The 17196-nt window shown below is 40.0% G+C and overlaps 1 protein-coding gene across 1 annotated transcript in view; it reads right to left on the bottom strand.

Annotated features, from left to right (window-relative positions):
- Positions 1 to 2759: 2759 nt before the first annotated feature.
- Positions 2760 to 17196, bottom strand: part of LOC126092027 (helicase MOV-10-like) — a 375996-nt gene continuing 361559 nt past the window's right edge. Inside the window, exons 19-20 of the mRNA XM_049907422.1 lie at positions 7690 to 7866; positions 2760 to 4198 (exon numbers count right to left, since the gene is read on the bottom strand). Coding sequence (XP_049763379.1) covers positions 3992 to 4198; positions 7690 to 7866 — 384 coding nt within the window. The 3' untranslated portion in view covers positions 2760 to 3991. The remainder of the gene's footprint in view (positions 4199 to 7689; positions 7867 to 17196) is intronic.

Raw genomic sequence — 17196 nt, 5'->3', positions numbered from 1 at the left:
AGATCTCTTCTGCCTCCCCCCCCCTCCCCCCCCTCCCTCCAAAGAGCTAACAGGCTGTATCTGATTTTAACTCTATGGTAACAGAACTACCCACACTATTCTCTTTTTGACCCATTCCTGTGAACTTTTCCCCACATCACACTTTCTTCATTAATTTGAACTTCACTCATCCTCAATGAGATGCCAGTATGTTAACACTGCACCACCTTCTCCAAAAGTGTTGTTAAGAACTGAAGTCACCCTGATTCAATACTCTAAAAGACACTGGCAAAAGTCATTAAAGAAAATTTGTGCAATATAATCACTGAAACAAACATACTGTCTGTATGAGAGCACATTCTGTAATTGTGCTTCATTTTCACCAGTGTTTTTCTAGACAACAGTTATTTATAACTAACCGAGTACCTGGCATTACCTGGGTATGTATTTATTCCAATTCTATTAATACATCTCCTCCTTTCCCTCCCCTCTCCCTCATCATCTCCTCTTTTACCTCCCCCCTATCTGTGTCCGTCTCCCCCATCCCTATGTCTGTCCATCTCTTCCTCCCCCTTCTCCCTCCACATCACCACCCCCATCCCAAAGGGAGGCTGCTGGTTCTTACCACCCACAGTATTTCTTTGCAAATAATAATATGTGCACAAAGTTTGATTGAAATTGATCCATGGGTTTTGAAGAAGCTTTTTGCCAGCAGCTCTGCTCACTTATGCACATGTCACCTATATTTAACATTTCATAAATACTTTTACACATATTTCATCCGTATCTCTAGTGAATTTCACCCTACAATTTCGTTTCAATGCTGCTCAATGTTCATGAGGACATGTCTCCTGAACTATGTAGAATGGTATATTTTTGAGGTACACTTAGTGGCATATGTGAATACTGTCTGCACATGTGTTGTGAATAGAGTTGGTAGTAAACAAGTAACAAAAGGTCACACAACAAATGCAGCAGTTTTCCTGCATGAACAGTGAAAATGTAAGCAATAAATTTTTTTCCTTTCATCATTTTGTGGAGGGGATGGTTGGGTGGAGTGGGGTGGGAAAGGGGACTGAAAAAAAGTCTCATAATGGTTCAAAATTATGTGTAAAGTTTCTTGCAAATCACTGAATGCTATCATTTTCAAACAGTAGATGAATGTAGTTTGGGTGTTTTGAACTACATTGTTCCCCTCCCTCTCTGCTCCCTTCTCCTTTGAGAGGTAGGTGGTTCTTAACCCCACCACACACACACACACACACACACACACACACACACACACACACACACACACACACACACACAGAGAGAGAGAGAGAGAGAGAGAGAGAGAGAGAGAGGTAGGTTCTCTCCAAGCAGTAACTGATGTACATACCAAGTCTGGCTGAAATAAATCCATGGTTTAGGAGAAGATGTGGAATATACACTGATCAGCCAGAACATTGCGACCACCTAAGTGACAGGCAGTATGTCCAACTTTGGCATGGATAACAGTGGTGACGCATCGTGGTATGGAAGCAATGAGGCCTCGGTACATCGCTTGAGGGAGCTGGCACCACAACTTCACAGACAAGTCACCTAATTCCTGTAAATTCCAGGGAGGGTGGGTGATGAACTCTGATGCCACATTGAGAGTTGCATCCCAGATGTATTCGATTGGATTCAGATTCTGGCAAGTTGGGTATGGGGGGTTGTGGGGTCAGCACATCAATGGGAACTCCCCACCGAGTTCCTCAAACCCCTACATCACACTCCTGGCATTTTTTGCTGAAAAATGCTACTGCTGTCGGGAAACGTGATCATCATGAAGGGGTGTACACGGTCTGCAATGACACTCCTCGGTCATCGTGGTGCTTTGCACGAGCTCCACTGGACTGATGGATGTCCACACGAATGTTCCCCTCCCTTGGAAGATGACAGATTCGTGCTCTCCCACTGGTACGATGAAGATGGTATCGCGATTCGTCAGACCGTGTAATACTCTGCTACTGTGCCAATGTTCAGTGCTGATGGTCACAAGCCCATTTCAGTTGTAGTTGCCGATGACGTTGTGTTAACATTGGTACATACATAGGTTGTCGGCATAAGCGCATTGTTGGGAGTGTTCAGTACACTGTGTGTTCAGACACACTTGTACTCTGTCCCGCATTACAATCTGATGTTAGTTCTGCCACAGCTTGCTGCCTGTCCTGATTTACCAGCCTGCCTGGCCTACAACATCCGACATCTGTAATGACAGGTGGCTGCCCGACTCCATGATGTCTGGATGTGGTTTCACCTTGGTTTTGCCAGATGATGAAGCCACTCACCACAGCACTTCTCTAATGCCCAACATGCAGTTTCTGAATTTTTCATGCTGAGCCTTGGTCAAACTCAGATTGTATGCCTTCCTCATTCTGTACACACACACACACACACACACACACACACACACACACACACACACACACAGAAGACTCATTGATACTACGTGCACTGTCGTGTGGCGTGTGTGTGTGTGTGTGTGTGTGTGTGTGTGTGTGTGTGTGTGTAGCAGTCATTCCTCACCAGGTGATGCTGCTGGTCATAATGTTCTGGCTGATCAGTGTATGTACATTTCAGTTTGATACTTACCAAAACAACCTACCTGGTAGAAAGAACAGATAAATATGCCTGTCTTCTGGAAAATACTGGAGAAAGAGAGCATATAGTGCAAGAATATTTGGGAACTGTAACAAAAATGTTTTTGGATGCACTACAGAAAATATCAATGACTGAGGAAAAAATTTGGTTATAAAAATATGCAGGAATGTAATTTTTAGAAGTATTAAATAAAAACAATTTACAAATACAGTAAATTACTTTCAATTTTGACTCCTGAAAAATATTTATAAATGCTTACAATCTGCCTGTACAGCAGATATTGTTTACCAAAACAGGAGCCAACATAAAGATCATTAGCAACTCAGACCACAATAACACACATTTACAAATTCTTCAGACCTCATTTAAGCTCAAAACAAAGTGGCTTCAGGTCATTTTCCTTTACACTATTCACACAAACATGATATACACTCCATTCAACAATTTCTAAATGACTTTGGTATCATGTTATCACAAAGACACTACATTTGAGTCTTATCAGTTACACATGGCAACATCAAGTAGAATAAACATAATCAACCAATCACAGTCTAATGCATGCAGTCTTCAATGTACTGACCAGTTCCCAAATACTGTCAGAATTAAACAAATTTGAAAATCCAACATTGCCAAGGCTTGTAATCTCAACAGAAATAGGAATTTATTATGTTCTTCATTTTGTTGAAGTTTTTACTCATTACATGAAACTATATTCTTCCAGTTTTTAGAGTTTTCAAAACTAAAACTAATAGTATCAAATAACACTATGTTTCCAGCTATTATTCAGAGTATGGCACATTGCTGCACGTTTCATAAATAAAAATAAAAACATGAAAGTAAACAAATATTGAAGTACGTACATGCTTCTAATAATGCAATCAGATGGTGTATATTCACACATAAGGTACATACAAGAGGGCTCAGAGAATTTTACACAATGAAATTATGCTGGGATGGTACATCATGGAGTATTAAACGAGGGGGCCAGTGAGAATGGAAATGCACAAGAGAGATTGGTTTTGATGATTTTTCCACCATACAGACTTGAATAGCTAAAACAACAGTGTTATTAATTGTGCACATACTGCTTCATCCTTACACTGGAATACACTAAAATTTGCATAAGTTCTGCATAAAACACCCAAAAATTCATGTACACTATCAACTTCTTAACAGTGAAAATACACACAGCAGAAAAGGTCATATACAAGAGTGAACAGCAATAGACTTTCACAAGGACTAGCCTTATTTTGCATTATGTATACACGAAAAATACTCTTCGCACTCCATAAAAATCCTAAGAAAGGTTCATTTTATGTACAAAAATATATACAACCATGTATCTTCCTTATGTAGTTGCAATAAAAATGTTTGAAGACAATGCATTTCAGGAGAGCATATTTAGTTTTTCTATTCGGTGTGTAACAGTGCTGATCCAGTCACCATCACGTGGCTGGTAAGGACATCCATAGTAAGTGCCTAATTCACGCGTGTACTCCACAACGTGTCGCCATCGATAGTCTTTTGCCAGTAGTATTGGGTTTCCAATTATAATAAGAAGAGACTGTGCTCTTGTAATAGCAACATTCAACCTCTGAAAGGAAAGTATTTATACATTTAAACATCATCAGTATTAAAAGCACACATATATCAATAACATGTTACACATTTTATTTGTAACAATAATGAATTAAATTCTATTCTCAAGAAACATTAACAAGCTCTCAATGTAAGTAGTTCATCTATTAAAAAATATTGCTAACATTCACTTTTTAACATAATTTGCCGAAAGGGATACCCAATGCACGAATCACAATACATAATACCATAGGGCGTGGTTTCCAAAACAAGTTGACAAATTGCTGAATAAGGCATTCAGGCTGTACACTGACACTGATAGCTGTATAATTTATGCGTGTTGGGGGAGATCTAACATTGTAATTTATAGTATTAGAAGTGAAGATTGCCTGATGTGAAATACTTTCTTTCATGATCAGTTTTATCATCCTCACACTCTCAGATATCCCAGAAAGGTAATTACACACTAGTATCATCAACATACAGGGAATAGGCTCTAATTATAATAATGCAGGTCCATACTTGTTTGTGAAATGTACGAAACTTGCTAATTGGATATTTCATTTAGCAAGTTTCATATATCTGACAGTCCAGTGTGGAGCTGTAGTTATTATAACCGGTGCTTGTTCACAGTATGTTGATGCGACTGTAATTATATTTCTGGGAGATGTGAGAATCTGAGAATGACAGCTAGTTACTGTCTAACCTGGTCACGAAATAAACTATTTCACGTTGTGTGATCTCTGACTTGGATAGCATTGGATTATTAATGAAAATGGAGGTACAAATTTGATCATGTGATAGGTTGGAAGGTTGTATCCTGCAAAAGGAAAGCATGTACTTTATAAAGCCATTTTAGCTACCGAGTACGAACCGAGATGTGTGCTGGAGTCATGTTTAGAATGTTATCAAATCAGTGATGACTGTTTAAGACAAAAGTTGTTCTTACTCCTAAGGTAAGAAAGAGAAAAATTCCTTTGTATCTTAGTTAAGAGTTTGAAAAGAATTGTACACTCGCCAGCTTATATTGACACTACTGACGTGGTATTTTGGAGCAAAAATCAATCTCTATTTGTACTTATCAAAATGCCCTTCAATATGAGCAGTAAAACTACAAGGAGACAGAACATCTCCCCAAGGGAAGTACTGGCCAGTCAGTTTATCCCCTTGTCATTCTGCAGTTTCCTCATCTAAATTTTTCTTTTGATACAAGCAACATGGCACACAGCATCTTTCTTACAGTAATTTTCTTTGGATAAAGGTTTCTGCGGAGCTAAAACAAGACTCTCTAGAAATTATACAATGGATTTTTGCATAAATTTTCGTAGCCAAAGGGAGAGTGGGAAATGGACATACTGACCAGTGACTGGCTTAGTTTCGTGAAAAATTTAAATATTTCATGAGTATGTAAATGAAGTGTTAAAAAATATCAAACCACAGCATAAATTCAAATTTCTTTCCTTTCTCTTTATCTATATACTCTTCACAAAAATAGAGTGCCAATTGATATTTAAATATATTTCATGCTTTCTCGCGCGCACACACACACACACACACACACACACACACACAGAGAGAGAATCAAATCAAATGTTTTGTGAAATGATCTGTCAGAAGGTAAGAAATAAGGCAGGCTAGAGAAACATTTACAATGCTTTTGAATTAACATTTAACATGCCTTTGAATTAAACTCAGAATCATACACAGCAAACGAGGTGCTGATTGAGAATTTAAAGTTCAATATGTAACTTACAATCTTAGAATTTTAAAGAGTGCTATAAGATATTTGTCTGGTGTAATTTCCCTCAGTGGTCAGTGGTCTTCTTCTGTCAATAACAGATGAGTGTCTCATCCATTGCACACGATTTCGTGCGTCACTCAAAGGTGCATCAAATGTTTCTTTCATCTTCTTCATTTCTTTCTTTTAGACAAATCATATCACAAAACATTATTTTTTTCACCTGTTGTTGAAACACAGTAGTACATATCCAAAAACAAGGGGGGAAAAAGTAAGGTTAGGGATTACCGCCATATCAGTGAGACGTTCAGTTCAAAGGAAGCACAAGCAATTGTTTGATCATTTTTACTTTTTAATTTTTAATTTTCACAATGACTGTCAATTTCCTTCTCAGATTCTTGTCACTTTTATATCGAGAATTCTACTGCTCAGTCGTAGTCCGCAACATCTCATAACAGTTGATCTGTATAACACGGCAGTTTATCGTACCATCTCTTCCTGGTTTGAGAAATACCAGGATAAGTTATTTCTTTCATTTTGAAGTACTACAACTTATTGATTAACTGCACAATGGAAATGAAGCAACAAATTTCTTTTAATGTATTTCCAAAACACAGACCTCAAGTCTCCCCACTGCTAGAGAGCCCTGTTAAAGGAACTGTAACATTTTGCTCTGTGTTTCTGTGTTGCAGTCTAGGCCTCTTTAACATGCTCCCACCTCCCCTTTTCCTACATGGCCACCATCACCCCCCCCCCCCTAGTAATTTGATAACGGTTTCCTTTCTGTTATGAAATAGCAAATTCCTGTTTGTTTCTCACAGTATAAACTGATTCACAAAGTCTTCTGACTTTTTCAAATGGTCCAAACTTTGCTGACAAACTCACTCTCCAAAATGCCATATAAACAAAACTAATCTGCAGATGGAGTTGGCGAGTGACTTCACTATTGTCCATTATTTAGAAATACATCAAAAACAAAATTTCATTTAGGGGATTCATGGATGATTATGTAAAAAGCACCAATGATGAAGTCTTTTTAGGTGGTCGTCAGTAAGGCATCATCATGTCGCAACATTTCAATGAGTTTCATGCCCATCATCTTTAAGCGAAGTGTCAGGATGCTGCTTTCCACATATCTACATAGTCACTCCACTGCTTCGAATTCTGAAGTGGACAACAGCTTAATGACTACACAGATAGGTGGACCATAGAATCTTGGCAGTTTGTTTCAACATGACAGGTACGAAACTCATCAAAACATTGCAACAAGATGACACCACTACTCGGTTGACCACCTGACAAGGTTTCATTAATGGAATACGCTGACAAAGCCTACAGTCACAGAAAGCGCCATGCATGTTAGATGAGGGTGATACAGAAGCTTGCAATGTACGTCTAGAATGGAGTGAATAATCAGCATTGGGCTCTTCACAGAACCATGCAGTTACACCCAATATGTCTCAAGGAACCACTAGAAACTGAAATACGGATAGTCCAATGGAAAGTTGAACCCAGGTTTCCTCAGATGCAAGTCCAATACTTGCATTGTGTCACATTGCTCAGTTTGCCCAATGGAAGAATGGTTTACTTCTCTTTGCTGTTTTACATGTATTTCAGTCTGTGGTTGTCTCCTTTATATGAGCTTTTCTTATCTTTACTCAGTTGTAGTTTCTTTTTGGAGACACTTTACATTAGTTATTAATAAAAAAGTGCCATCAGACTTAGCACTACTCTACATTTAAGAATGTTTTATATCCCATTATACTCACCTTTGGATTCACAAGGAAGCCTAACCGGTACTTCTGATCATAGTCCAACAGATTGCGATTTGAACGGACAGTGGATATGATGATTGCACGTTTCTCACGTCCCTGGAATATTTCTGTTGTTCCAACTTCAATGTCTAGAAGTTGCCTTTTTCTCAGTTCTGCTTTTATCTTGTATGCCTTATGACAAGCAAAGTTCAATTAGCAACAAATATTGACAGTATAACTTAAATAGCTGTACAAGACAATCTGCAAAATTGTTGTGATAACTCAATTCATGGAAAAAAGAAAAAAAATTGATGATAGTAACTGATAAGTCACCATCACACACTACAAATCCACAAGTTACGGAAAATAAGCTATTGTAAAGGTCAAACTACATGTAGAAAATTATAGGAGACCAACACAAACACTGCAGATACATGGGATACCCTTTCCTGCAATGTGAAATAATGGTTCTGAGGTTGCATCACGTCCAGTAGCCCGGACACCTGAAACTGAGACGGCACATAAAAACTACCTGGATGACTGCAGTCTCAATCACAACATGGGTCAAGGGCCAAGTGTTTAGTACCCCACTTTTGGTGTCATTTCACAGCAGTGGAGAGAGAGAGAGAGAGAGAGAGAGAGAGAGAGAGAGAGAGAGAGAGAAAACACATACCACACCACTGCTACAAACTTTGTTAACAACCTCAGAATTATCACCCATTATCCTGTATTATCAGCTTCAAAACCTTACTCTATACACTCTCAAACAAAGGCATGGAGAGATTTGATAAATGCCATGTCTCATCTTTAGTGAACCCAGAAACAATTGTGTACAATCCTGTTGGTGGACGAGTTCACTGCAGGAGCACTGCTCTATACTGCAAAGGTAGGTATTATGGAGCATACTGAACCTATTTCCACCTAACTGATGACACTCCATCACCATGGTTACACCCTGTGGACAAGGAACCTCAACCAAAGTACATCATGTGTCTAATGGCCAGCTTATTCTCTGGATTTGTATCAGATTTAAAATGTGGAAGAGGCTCTCTGCCAGACTAGTCCATTCCTAATGCTGTTGTCTGGCTTCAAGAGGGCACTCTTGTAGCAATGGGAGGAGTTATAGTACGCCACCTTGGACAAAGTGGTCCGCCTCATTTTTCATGGAAAGTGTGAAAGCCACAATACAAAAATTTCAGCTGTTGGTTCTCAAAATATTTACACAGAATATAACAGAAGAGGTTTTCACACTGGGTAACTGGCATACTTTTATTAAAATGAACTAATTTTGTGGTAGGTATTTAAAGAGTATGCCAGTAAGCCTAGGAAATTTCTTAATGGGTATACAAAGGTATTTTGAGCAATGGTGGAGGAGTAAATGCTTTTTTTAGGTGCCTACAGTAGGTCACTACTGCATAGTCTGTTTCATTATTGGTGGTAGCACTTTTGCCCCTAAATTGAAACTTGTGTTTTTATACCTTGATGGTTTCTCTGTAATAAAATAAAAAAGGGCCTATGACAGTAAGTAAAACTTGGGTTACTCATAATTATTTTATTCGCTATTTATTTGCAACCTGGTTGCTGTATCACTATCTACTTGCTCACTACAAATATACGACAACTTTCTTTGGGTTCAATTACCGACACTCTTTTGACATTATTTTCTTCGTGTTACTGGATACTGTTCTCCAAATGTGGAGATCAACTAGATACTAGTTCTTGATAGCTAATCACGTGTATCTACAGCAGACGTCAATTTATACTTTTATTGGCAACATATTTCTGCAAACTGTGGAACATACAGGGCGGTGTAGTGGTTGGTGTCATTGGCTGGCATACTGCGGATCGCCGATTCAAACCTGGCAACCAATAATTATTTGTTATTTAGTATTTATCACATCTGGGAGGTTCTTTAAGTAAGTTATGTTTGCAATGTTGTGTATTCTGGAATATTCAGTGTTTGCAGAAACAGCTGCATTCTCTGCCCAGATGGTCAGTTCTTTCTGGTTCTATGTTTGTTTTTGTAATAAATTACTTTCAGTTCACAAAGTGTTATACTTCATTTATGACCTTGCTTTCAGATTTGGCCTTTAGTGTGGTTATGATGTGACATTGTTTGGTGGAGACACTGTGCACTTCAAAACATCTACATCCCCGTGGCTCCAATTAGGCAACATGGAAGTTGTCACCTGCGTAGACAGGAAACACAATACAAGCAGTATATCATTTCTATGGTTCGTATATTCACTAGCCAGCAATAATTTAATTGCACATCAGGCATCCATCAATTTTCTCTGGAGATCCTGATCAGGACCCAATAAAATGGCTGAGAGGATTTGATGCAGTTGCCAAATATGACAAGATGTGTTTGGCAAATGTGTATTTTTACTTGGGAGGAACAGTCCAGCAGTGGTTCGGGAACAACGAAGAGAAGCTCATTATCCAGAATAAATTCCAGGCTGAAATGAAGAAAATATCTGGTGACAATTTGCAGCAAGTGTGGTTAGCGAAAGAACAATATCAGTGTCATAGGATAATGATACATTCAAGAATACAAAATGTTTTGGCCTTACGCCATATCATAAACCCAAATACCACAGATTCTTACAAAATCTCACAATTGCTGAAAGGTGTCATAGAAGGCATGTACCATGGTCTTAGTTAAAGGACGTCACAATGACAGAGGAATTAATTAAGTGATGCCAGTGAATCAAGGAAATGCTGCAAAAGAGAGTCTGATGAAAGAAGTAAGACTGTCTCCCGTATGTTCTCCCTATGGCAGTTGTGGAAGACCACCTTGACCTCACCACTTCTCCCATACATTAGCTAGTGAGGGAAAAGATACAGAATTTTATGGCAACCATAACTACTGGACCAAGCAAGCAGGAGATAGCAGTCATGAATGGTGACCTGATGCATCGGGAGGTAATAGAGACTGTCGAATAAGAAGAGAACTGATCTGTAGCACCAATCTTCACCACCAGCCAAATGTGAGAAGAAGAAAGTACTCTGTCAACTCGGAATTATACAGCAGCCATCAAACAACCACCCACCACCTGACCAATGCAAGTATAAATAACTCCATGCCAAGTATAATGCTCCACAAAGAACAGTCATTTGGCTAACAGAAGACAACAAGCCAGTGCATTTCCACTGTGGATATCCTGAACAAAGATACACTATAGTGGAGAAAGGAGGAGATTTTTTTGGCAATTACTACACTATTAGAGCCATCACAACAGCTCTGTTCATACCATTCAACTGCAGATCATTATAGTTTATCTGTTGGACGAAGGTTATCGCTGTACCCTGGACAAAGTCTCTTCCTAACACACTGTGTCCTGTTGCTGTAAAGAGGTAATTGCCACTCATGTAGCTGCTGAACTTCTTTGGAAGTGTGGCCACCACAGATGTAAATCCTCCATGGATGAGTCATCACCATGTTAGGAAATCTCACTGACATCACCACCAATGGCCCACCTATCCAGGTTTGAATCAACTCGGGCATTTTCTTTTCTGTAATGTTGAATGCTTATCATCCTCAGCGAAGGAAGATTATGTTTTGCGGTACAAAAGTGGTTGTGCTGAAAGTCATAAACAGGAAATCTGATCAGCTGACAGGAACCTGTATTACCAGAATAGCTAGTAATGATAGAACACATACTTCTGATTTGTTATTTTAATATAATGTAGTCTTAACGTTATTCCCAGGGGGGAATTCGTGCGGGCATCACAAGCTGTCCGACTGTTTGAAGATCACAGCTCCAGATTGGCGAAGCTATCCCAATAAGCACACATAACAAAGACTGCTCTAAATGGTCACTTGCTGTTGAACCCTTTGTTATCCCATCATCATCACTTGAACAAGTTTCAGTCACCAGTCGAGATGCAAAGTTGAACTGTAAAGCTTTTGTCAACTTCAAAAAGCTACTCAGGCCCACAAAAGGAATCTAGGTGCCAGTAACGAGTATTAGCACTGTGGATGGTCAAGATTTTTGGATCACTAATTGTCATGAGCAGCCACAATTAGTGCCACAGGTATGTGCTGAGGGACAGCAAATCCGTCCATGAATGGCAACTTAGTGTCATCAATGAAGAATCAGCTCCACTACCACTACAGACAATGCAGAGGAGGGACCAATTATTGAAATGCAAGAAGGGTCTAGCCTGACCGTGAAACAACAGTGGCAAGTGATAAACATTTCTGCATCAATTTTTGGATGCTTTCAAATATGGAGCTGAGAAAAGCCAGATCGAACATCGTAAATCATCATATCAACATGTGGACTCATCAGTCAATTAACCCAGAGGTTGTATAGTGTGTCATTGGCCGAATGACGGATAATCCACGAGGAGGTAGAGGAGATGCTACAATATGAAATCACTAAACCTTCAGAGTATCCATGGCCTTCTCCTTGGCCTTTGTGAGGACGAAGGATGGCATGTTGCATTTCACTGTCTACTATCGATGATTTGGATTCCGTAGAAATATTGGAACACGTGAGGCAATACTGACTCTTCGACTTATCTTAGAAGAAAGATTAAGGAAAGGCAAACCTACGTTTCTAACATTTGTAGACTTAGAGAAAGCTTTTGACAATGTTGACTGGAATACTCTCTTTCAAATTCTAAAGGTGGCAGGGGTAAAATACAGGGATTGAAAGGTTATCTACAATTTGTACAGGAACCATATGGCAGTTACAAAAGTCGAGGGGCATGAAAGGGAAGCAGTGGTTGGAAAGGGAGTGAGACAGGGTTGTAGCCTCTCCCCGATGTTATTCAGTCTGTATATTGAGCAAGCAGTAAAGGAAACAAAAGAAAAAAAATTCAGTATGAATTAAAAGTCCAGGAAGAAGAAATAAAAATTTTGAGATTTGTTGATGACACTGTAGTTCTGTCAGACACAACTAAGGACTTGGAAAAGCAGTTGCACGGAATAGACAGTGTCTTGAAAGGAGGATATAAGATGAACAACAACAAAAGCAAAACCAGGATAATGGAATGTAGTCAAATTAAGTCGGGTGATGCTGAGGGAATTAGATTAGGAAATGAGACACTTAAAGTAGTAAAGGAGTTTTGCTATTTGGGGAGCAAAATAACTGATGATGGTCGAAGTACAGACAATATAAAACGTAGACTGGCAATGGCAAGAAAAGCGTTTCTGAAGAAGAGAAATTTGTTAACATCAAGTATAGATTTAAGTGTCAGGAAGTCGTTACTGAAAGTATTTGTATGGAGTGTAGCCATGTATGGAAGTGAAACATGGACGATAAACAGTTTGGACAAGAAGAGAATAGACTCTTTTGAAATGTGGTGCTACAGAAGAATGCTGAAGATTAGATGGGTAGATCACATGACTAATGAGGAGGTATTGAATAGAATTGGGGAGGAGAGGAGTTTGTGGCACAACTTGACAAGAAGAAGGGACCAGTTGGTAGGACATGTTCTGAGGCATCAAGGGATCACAAATTTAGCATTGGAGGGCAGCTTGGAGGGTAAAAATCATAGAGGGAGACCAAGAGATGAATACACTAAGCAGATTCAGAAGGATGTAGATTGCAGTACGTACTGGGAGATGAAGCAGCTTGCACAGGATAGAGTAATATGGAGAGCTGCATCAAACCAGTCTCAGGACTCAAGACCACGACAACAACAACAACAACAACAACAACAACAACAACATCGATGACTGGTAAACGATAAAAGTCTTTCTTCTCCATGATTTTGACCACACACTGATGACTTTTTTTTTCTCTCAAGTCATCAGTCTTCTGGTTGGTTCGATGCAGCCTGTCACAAATTTCTCTCCTGTGCCAACCTCTTCATCTCAGAGCAGCACTTACAACCTATATCCTCAATTATTTGCTGGATGTATTCCAATCTCTATCTTCCCATACAGTTTTTGCCCTCCAGAGCTTAATGCCCTTTTTTCCAGTGCTAGTCTGTTTTTTATGTTGTCCTTGTTCTGTCAGTCATTGGTTATCTCGCTGCCTAGGTAGTAGAATTCCTCAGCTTCATCACTATCAATTGTGATGTTAAGTTTCTCACTGTTCTCATTTCTGCTACTTCTCATTATTTTTGTCTTTCTTCGATTTCCTCTCAACCCTTATTCTATACTCATTAGTCTGTTCATTCCATTCAGCAGATCACGTAATAATTCTTCTCTTTCACTCATGATAGTAATGTCATCTGTGAATCATATAATTGATATCCTTTCACCTTGATTTTTAATTCCACTCCTGAACCTTTCTTCTGCCACTGCTTCTTCGACGTACAGATTGAACAGTAGGGATGAAAAGATACATCCCTGTCTTACACTCTTTTTAATCCGAGTACTTTGTTCTCTGTCATCCACTCTTATTATGAAACCCTAGATTGCTTGAAAGGAGTAAAGTATTTCTCAAGTGTGACAGACTACTGGCAAATTGAGGACAAGGAAAAAACTATGTTTGTAACTCCAGGTGGCCTCTATGGGATCAAAGTTATGCCATTTGGAATGTGAAATGCTCCAGTGACTTTTGAATATATGAAGGACAATCTACTTCGATACTTCAAAGGATGAGGAGTGTCTGCTATCTGGACGGCACTGCTGTTTTTTCAAAGACATTTGAAGAAGATCTAAGCTGCCTGACAACTGTATTGCAGCATTTCCAGACTGCACAGGTATCTGCCCGATTCCATGAAAGTACCTCTTCTCTGCCCAAGAAATAAAAATGAATGACAATGGAGTTTGTCCCAATACAGGTAAAGTGAGACCAGTCACACATTTTCCAACTTATCGGCACATTCATGATGAAGGTTTTTCAGATTGTGCTCTTACTACCGGCAATTAATAAAAGACTTCTGTAACAGGGCATGTCCCTCCAGAAAGACTCCAATTTCCCTGGAACAAGGTGCAACAAAGATGTTTTTTTGTCCTTAAGAGGGCATATTCTCCAGTTCTAGCATCATATGATGAGAATGCCGCAACAGAATTTCACCTTGACACTAATAGTTATGGGAAGGTGCAGTTCTACTGCAAATTCAGGAAGATTCTGTAAAGGTCAGAGATGAACTACTCTAAGAAAGAGTGCCTTGAAGTTGTTTGGCTCATCAATAATTTCCAGCCATACTATTTGGTAAACCATTACAGTCGGGATAAACCATCATTGCCTGCACTGGCTGACTAGCCAGAAGGATCTATCAGGTCAAGTGGTGAGACATGCACTGAGGCTTCTGAGTATGACATCACAGTGGTACAAAAAAACAAATGTAAACAGGGTTGATTGCCTTTCAAGGAATCTTTTGACAGAACATAGCAATGTCAATAAAATCTCAGTCATCAGAGCATTAAATGACATTGCTGCTGAACAGACGGGAGATACAGCTTTGCTGAAAATCAGAGAAGCCTTGAAGAATCAGGAACTGACAAAGAGGATACCTATTAATTAACAGTACATTGTTTAAGAGGAACTACAATCTGATGCAGCACAAATGGTTTCCATCATTCCAGCTCATTTATAGCCAGTGATCCTGAAGTTTTTACATGATGCTCAAACGTCTGGCCACCTGGAATTCGTGAACACTCCAGACACAATTGCACATCCGTATCACTGGCCAGACCTCTAGTGATCCACTTAACGCAACATAAGCCACTTTACGGAATGCCAGTGCCAGAAGCACACGCTGCAATTACCTCCTGGAAATCTGGCATCAATACAAGCTGCAGCAGGGCTTCTTGAAAGGTGACTGAAGAAGACAAATGGGAATCAATGGATAATAATCTGCACTATCTCATCACCTACACTCTCATCAAAGCTGTGTCGACTGCTTAAGCTCTGGAAATTGTTAAGTCCTCGTAGAAGATCATTCTGAGGGATGGAACATCTTATGTGATAATCTATCACTGTGGAAAAGTTTTCCAGTCAAGACTAGCATCAAAGGAATGCCACGTTGTGACATCCCCTCCACAGCCTACCCATCCACAGATGAAAGGCCTCACAGAATGCCTTAATAAGATGTTGGCAGATATGCTGTCAATGTATGTTAATGTCTAACAGAGAGACTAGCATACAATACTGCTGATTTTGACATTCACATATAATACATTGAAGCAAGACACTACAAGTATTTACACAGTTCTTTGTGCCCCACGACTGCGAGGCCAAACTGACAGTGGGAACAATGTTCCTGTTTCAAATGGATAATACTCAGGAGGACTTTTTGGAACACTTCATCACCAGGACAGAAGCAGCAAAACTATATATGAAGTCGAGGATTCTGATCCTTCATCAAGTAAACAAAAGCACAGAGATGTCGTTCATGTCCTCCATGTGAAGCTCTGATACAGCCCAGATGTGCAGATCAATGATGGGAGGTTCAAGAAAACTGAAAACCCACTCTGAGGTAAGGAAATTCGATGGGGATGACTAGCTTTGATTTTATTTATTCAAGTTCCATGGGACCAAATTAAGGAGCAAATGTCCAGTACATGAAATGTCCAGTGTCAGTACATGAAATTACAACATAAAAGTAGTAACAGATAAAAATAAAATGTTTATGAGCCTGAAAAAAGTAAATCCATAAGTTTAAGTAAACACAATCAACAATACAACAAGAATCAGCTAATTTTTCAAGGAACTTCTCAACAGAATAGGAGGAGTGACCCAAGAGGAAACTCTTCAGTTTCGATTTGAAAGCGTGTGGATTACTGCTAAGATTTTTGAATTCAAGTGGTAGCTTATTGAAAATGGATGCAGCAGTATGCTGCACAGCTTTCTGCACAAGAGTTAAGGAAGTCCAATCCAAATGCAGGTTTGATTTCTGCTGAGTATTAACCAAGTGAAAGCTGCTTATTCTTGGGAATAACCTACTATTGTTAACAAGAAATGACAGTAAGGAATATATATACACTCCTGGAAATGGAAAAAAGAACACATTGACACCGGTGTGTCAGACCCACCATACTTGCTCCGGACACTGCGAGAGGGCTGTACAAGCAATGATCACACGCACGGCACAGCAGACACACCAGGAACCGCGGTGTTGGCCGTCGAATGGCGCTAGCTGCGCAGCATTTGCGCAGCATTTGTGCACCGCCGCCGTCAGTGTCAGCCAGTTTGCCGTGGCATACGGAGCTCCATCGCAGTCTTTAACACTGGTAGCATGCCGCGACAGCGTGGACGTGAACCGTATGTGCAGTTGACGGACTTTGAGCGAGGGCGTATAGTGGGCATGCGGGAGGCCGGGTGGACGTACCGCCGAATTGCTCAACACGTGGGGCGTGAGGTCTCCACAGTACATCGATGTTATCGCCAGTGGTCGGCGGAAGGTGCACGTGCCCGTCGACCTGGGACCGGACTGCAGCGACGCACGGATGCACGCCAAGACCGTAGGATCCTACGCAGTGCCGTAGGGGACCGCACCGCCACTTCCCAGCAAATTAGGGACACTGTTGCTCCTGGGGTATCGGCGAGGACCATTCGCAACCGTCTCCATGAAGCTGGGCTACGGTCCCGCACACCGTTAGGCCGTCTTCCGCTC

The sequence above is a fragment of the Schistocerca cancellata genome, chromosome 7 (genome assembly GCF_023864275.1).
Source record: "Schistocerca cancellata isolate TAMUIC-IGC-003103 chromosome 7, iqSchCanc2.1, whole genome shotgun sequence".
Classification (NCBI taxonomy): domain Eukaryota; kingdom Metazoa; phylum Arthropoda; class Insecta; order Orthoptera; family Acrididae; genus Schistocerca; species Schistocerca cancellata.
The sequence above is the reverse complement of the archived record's forward strand: the minus strand, read 5'-3'. Positions and strand labels throughout refer to the sequence as shown.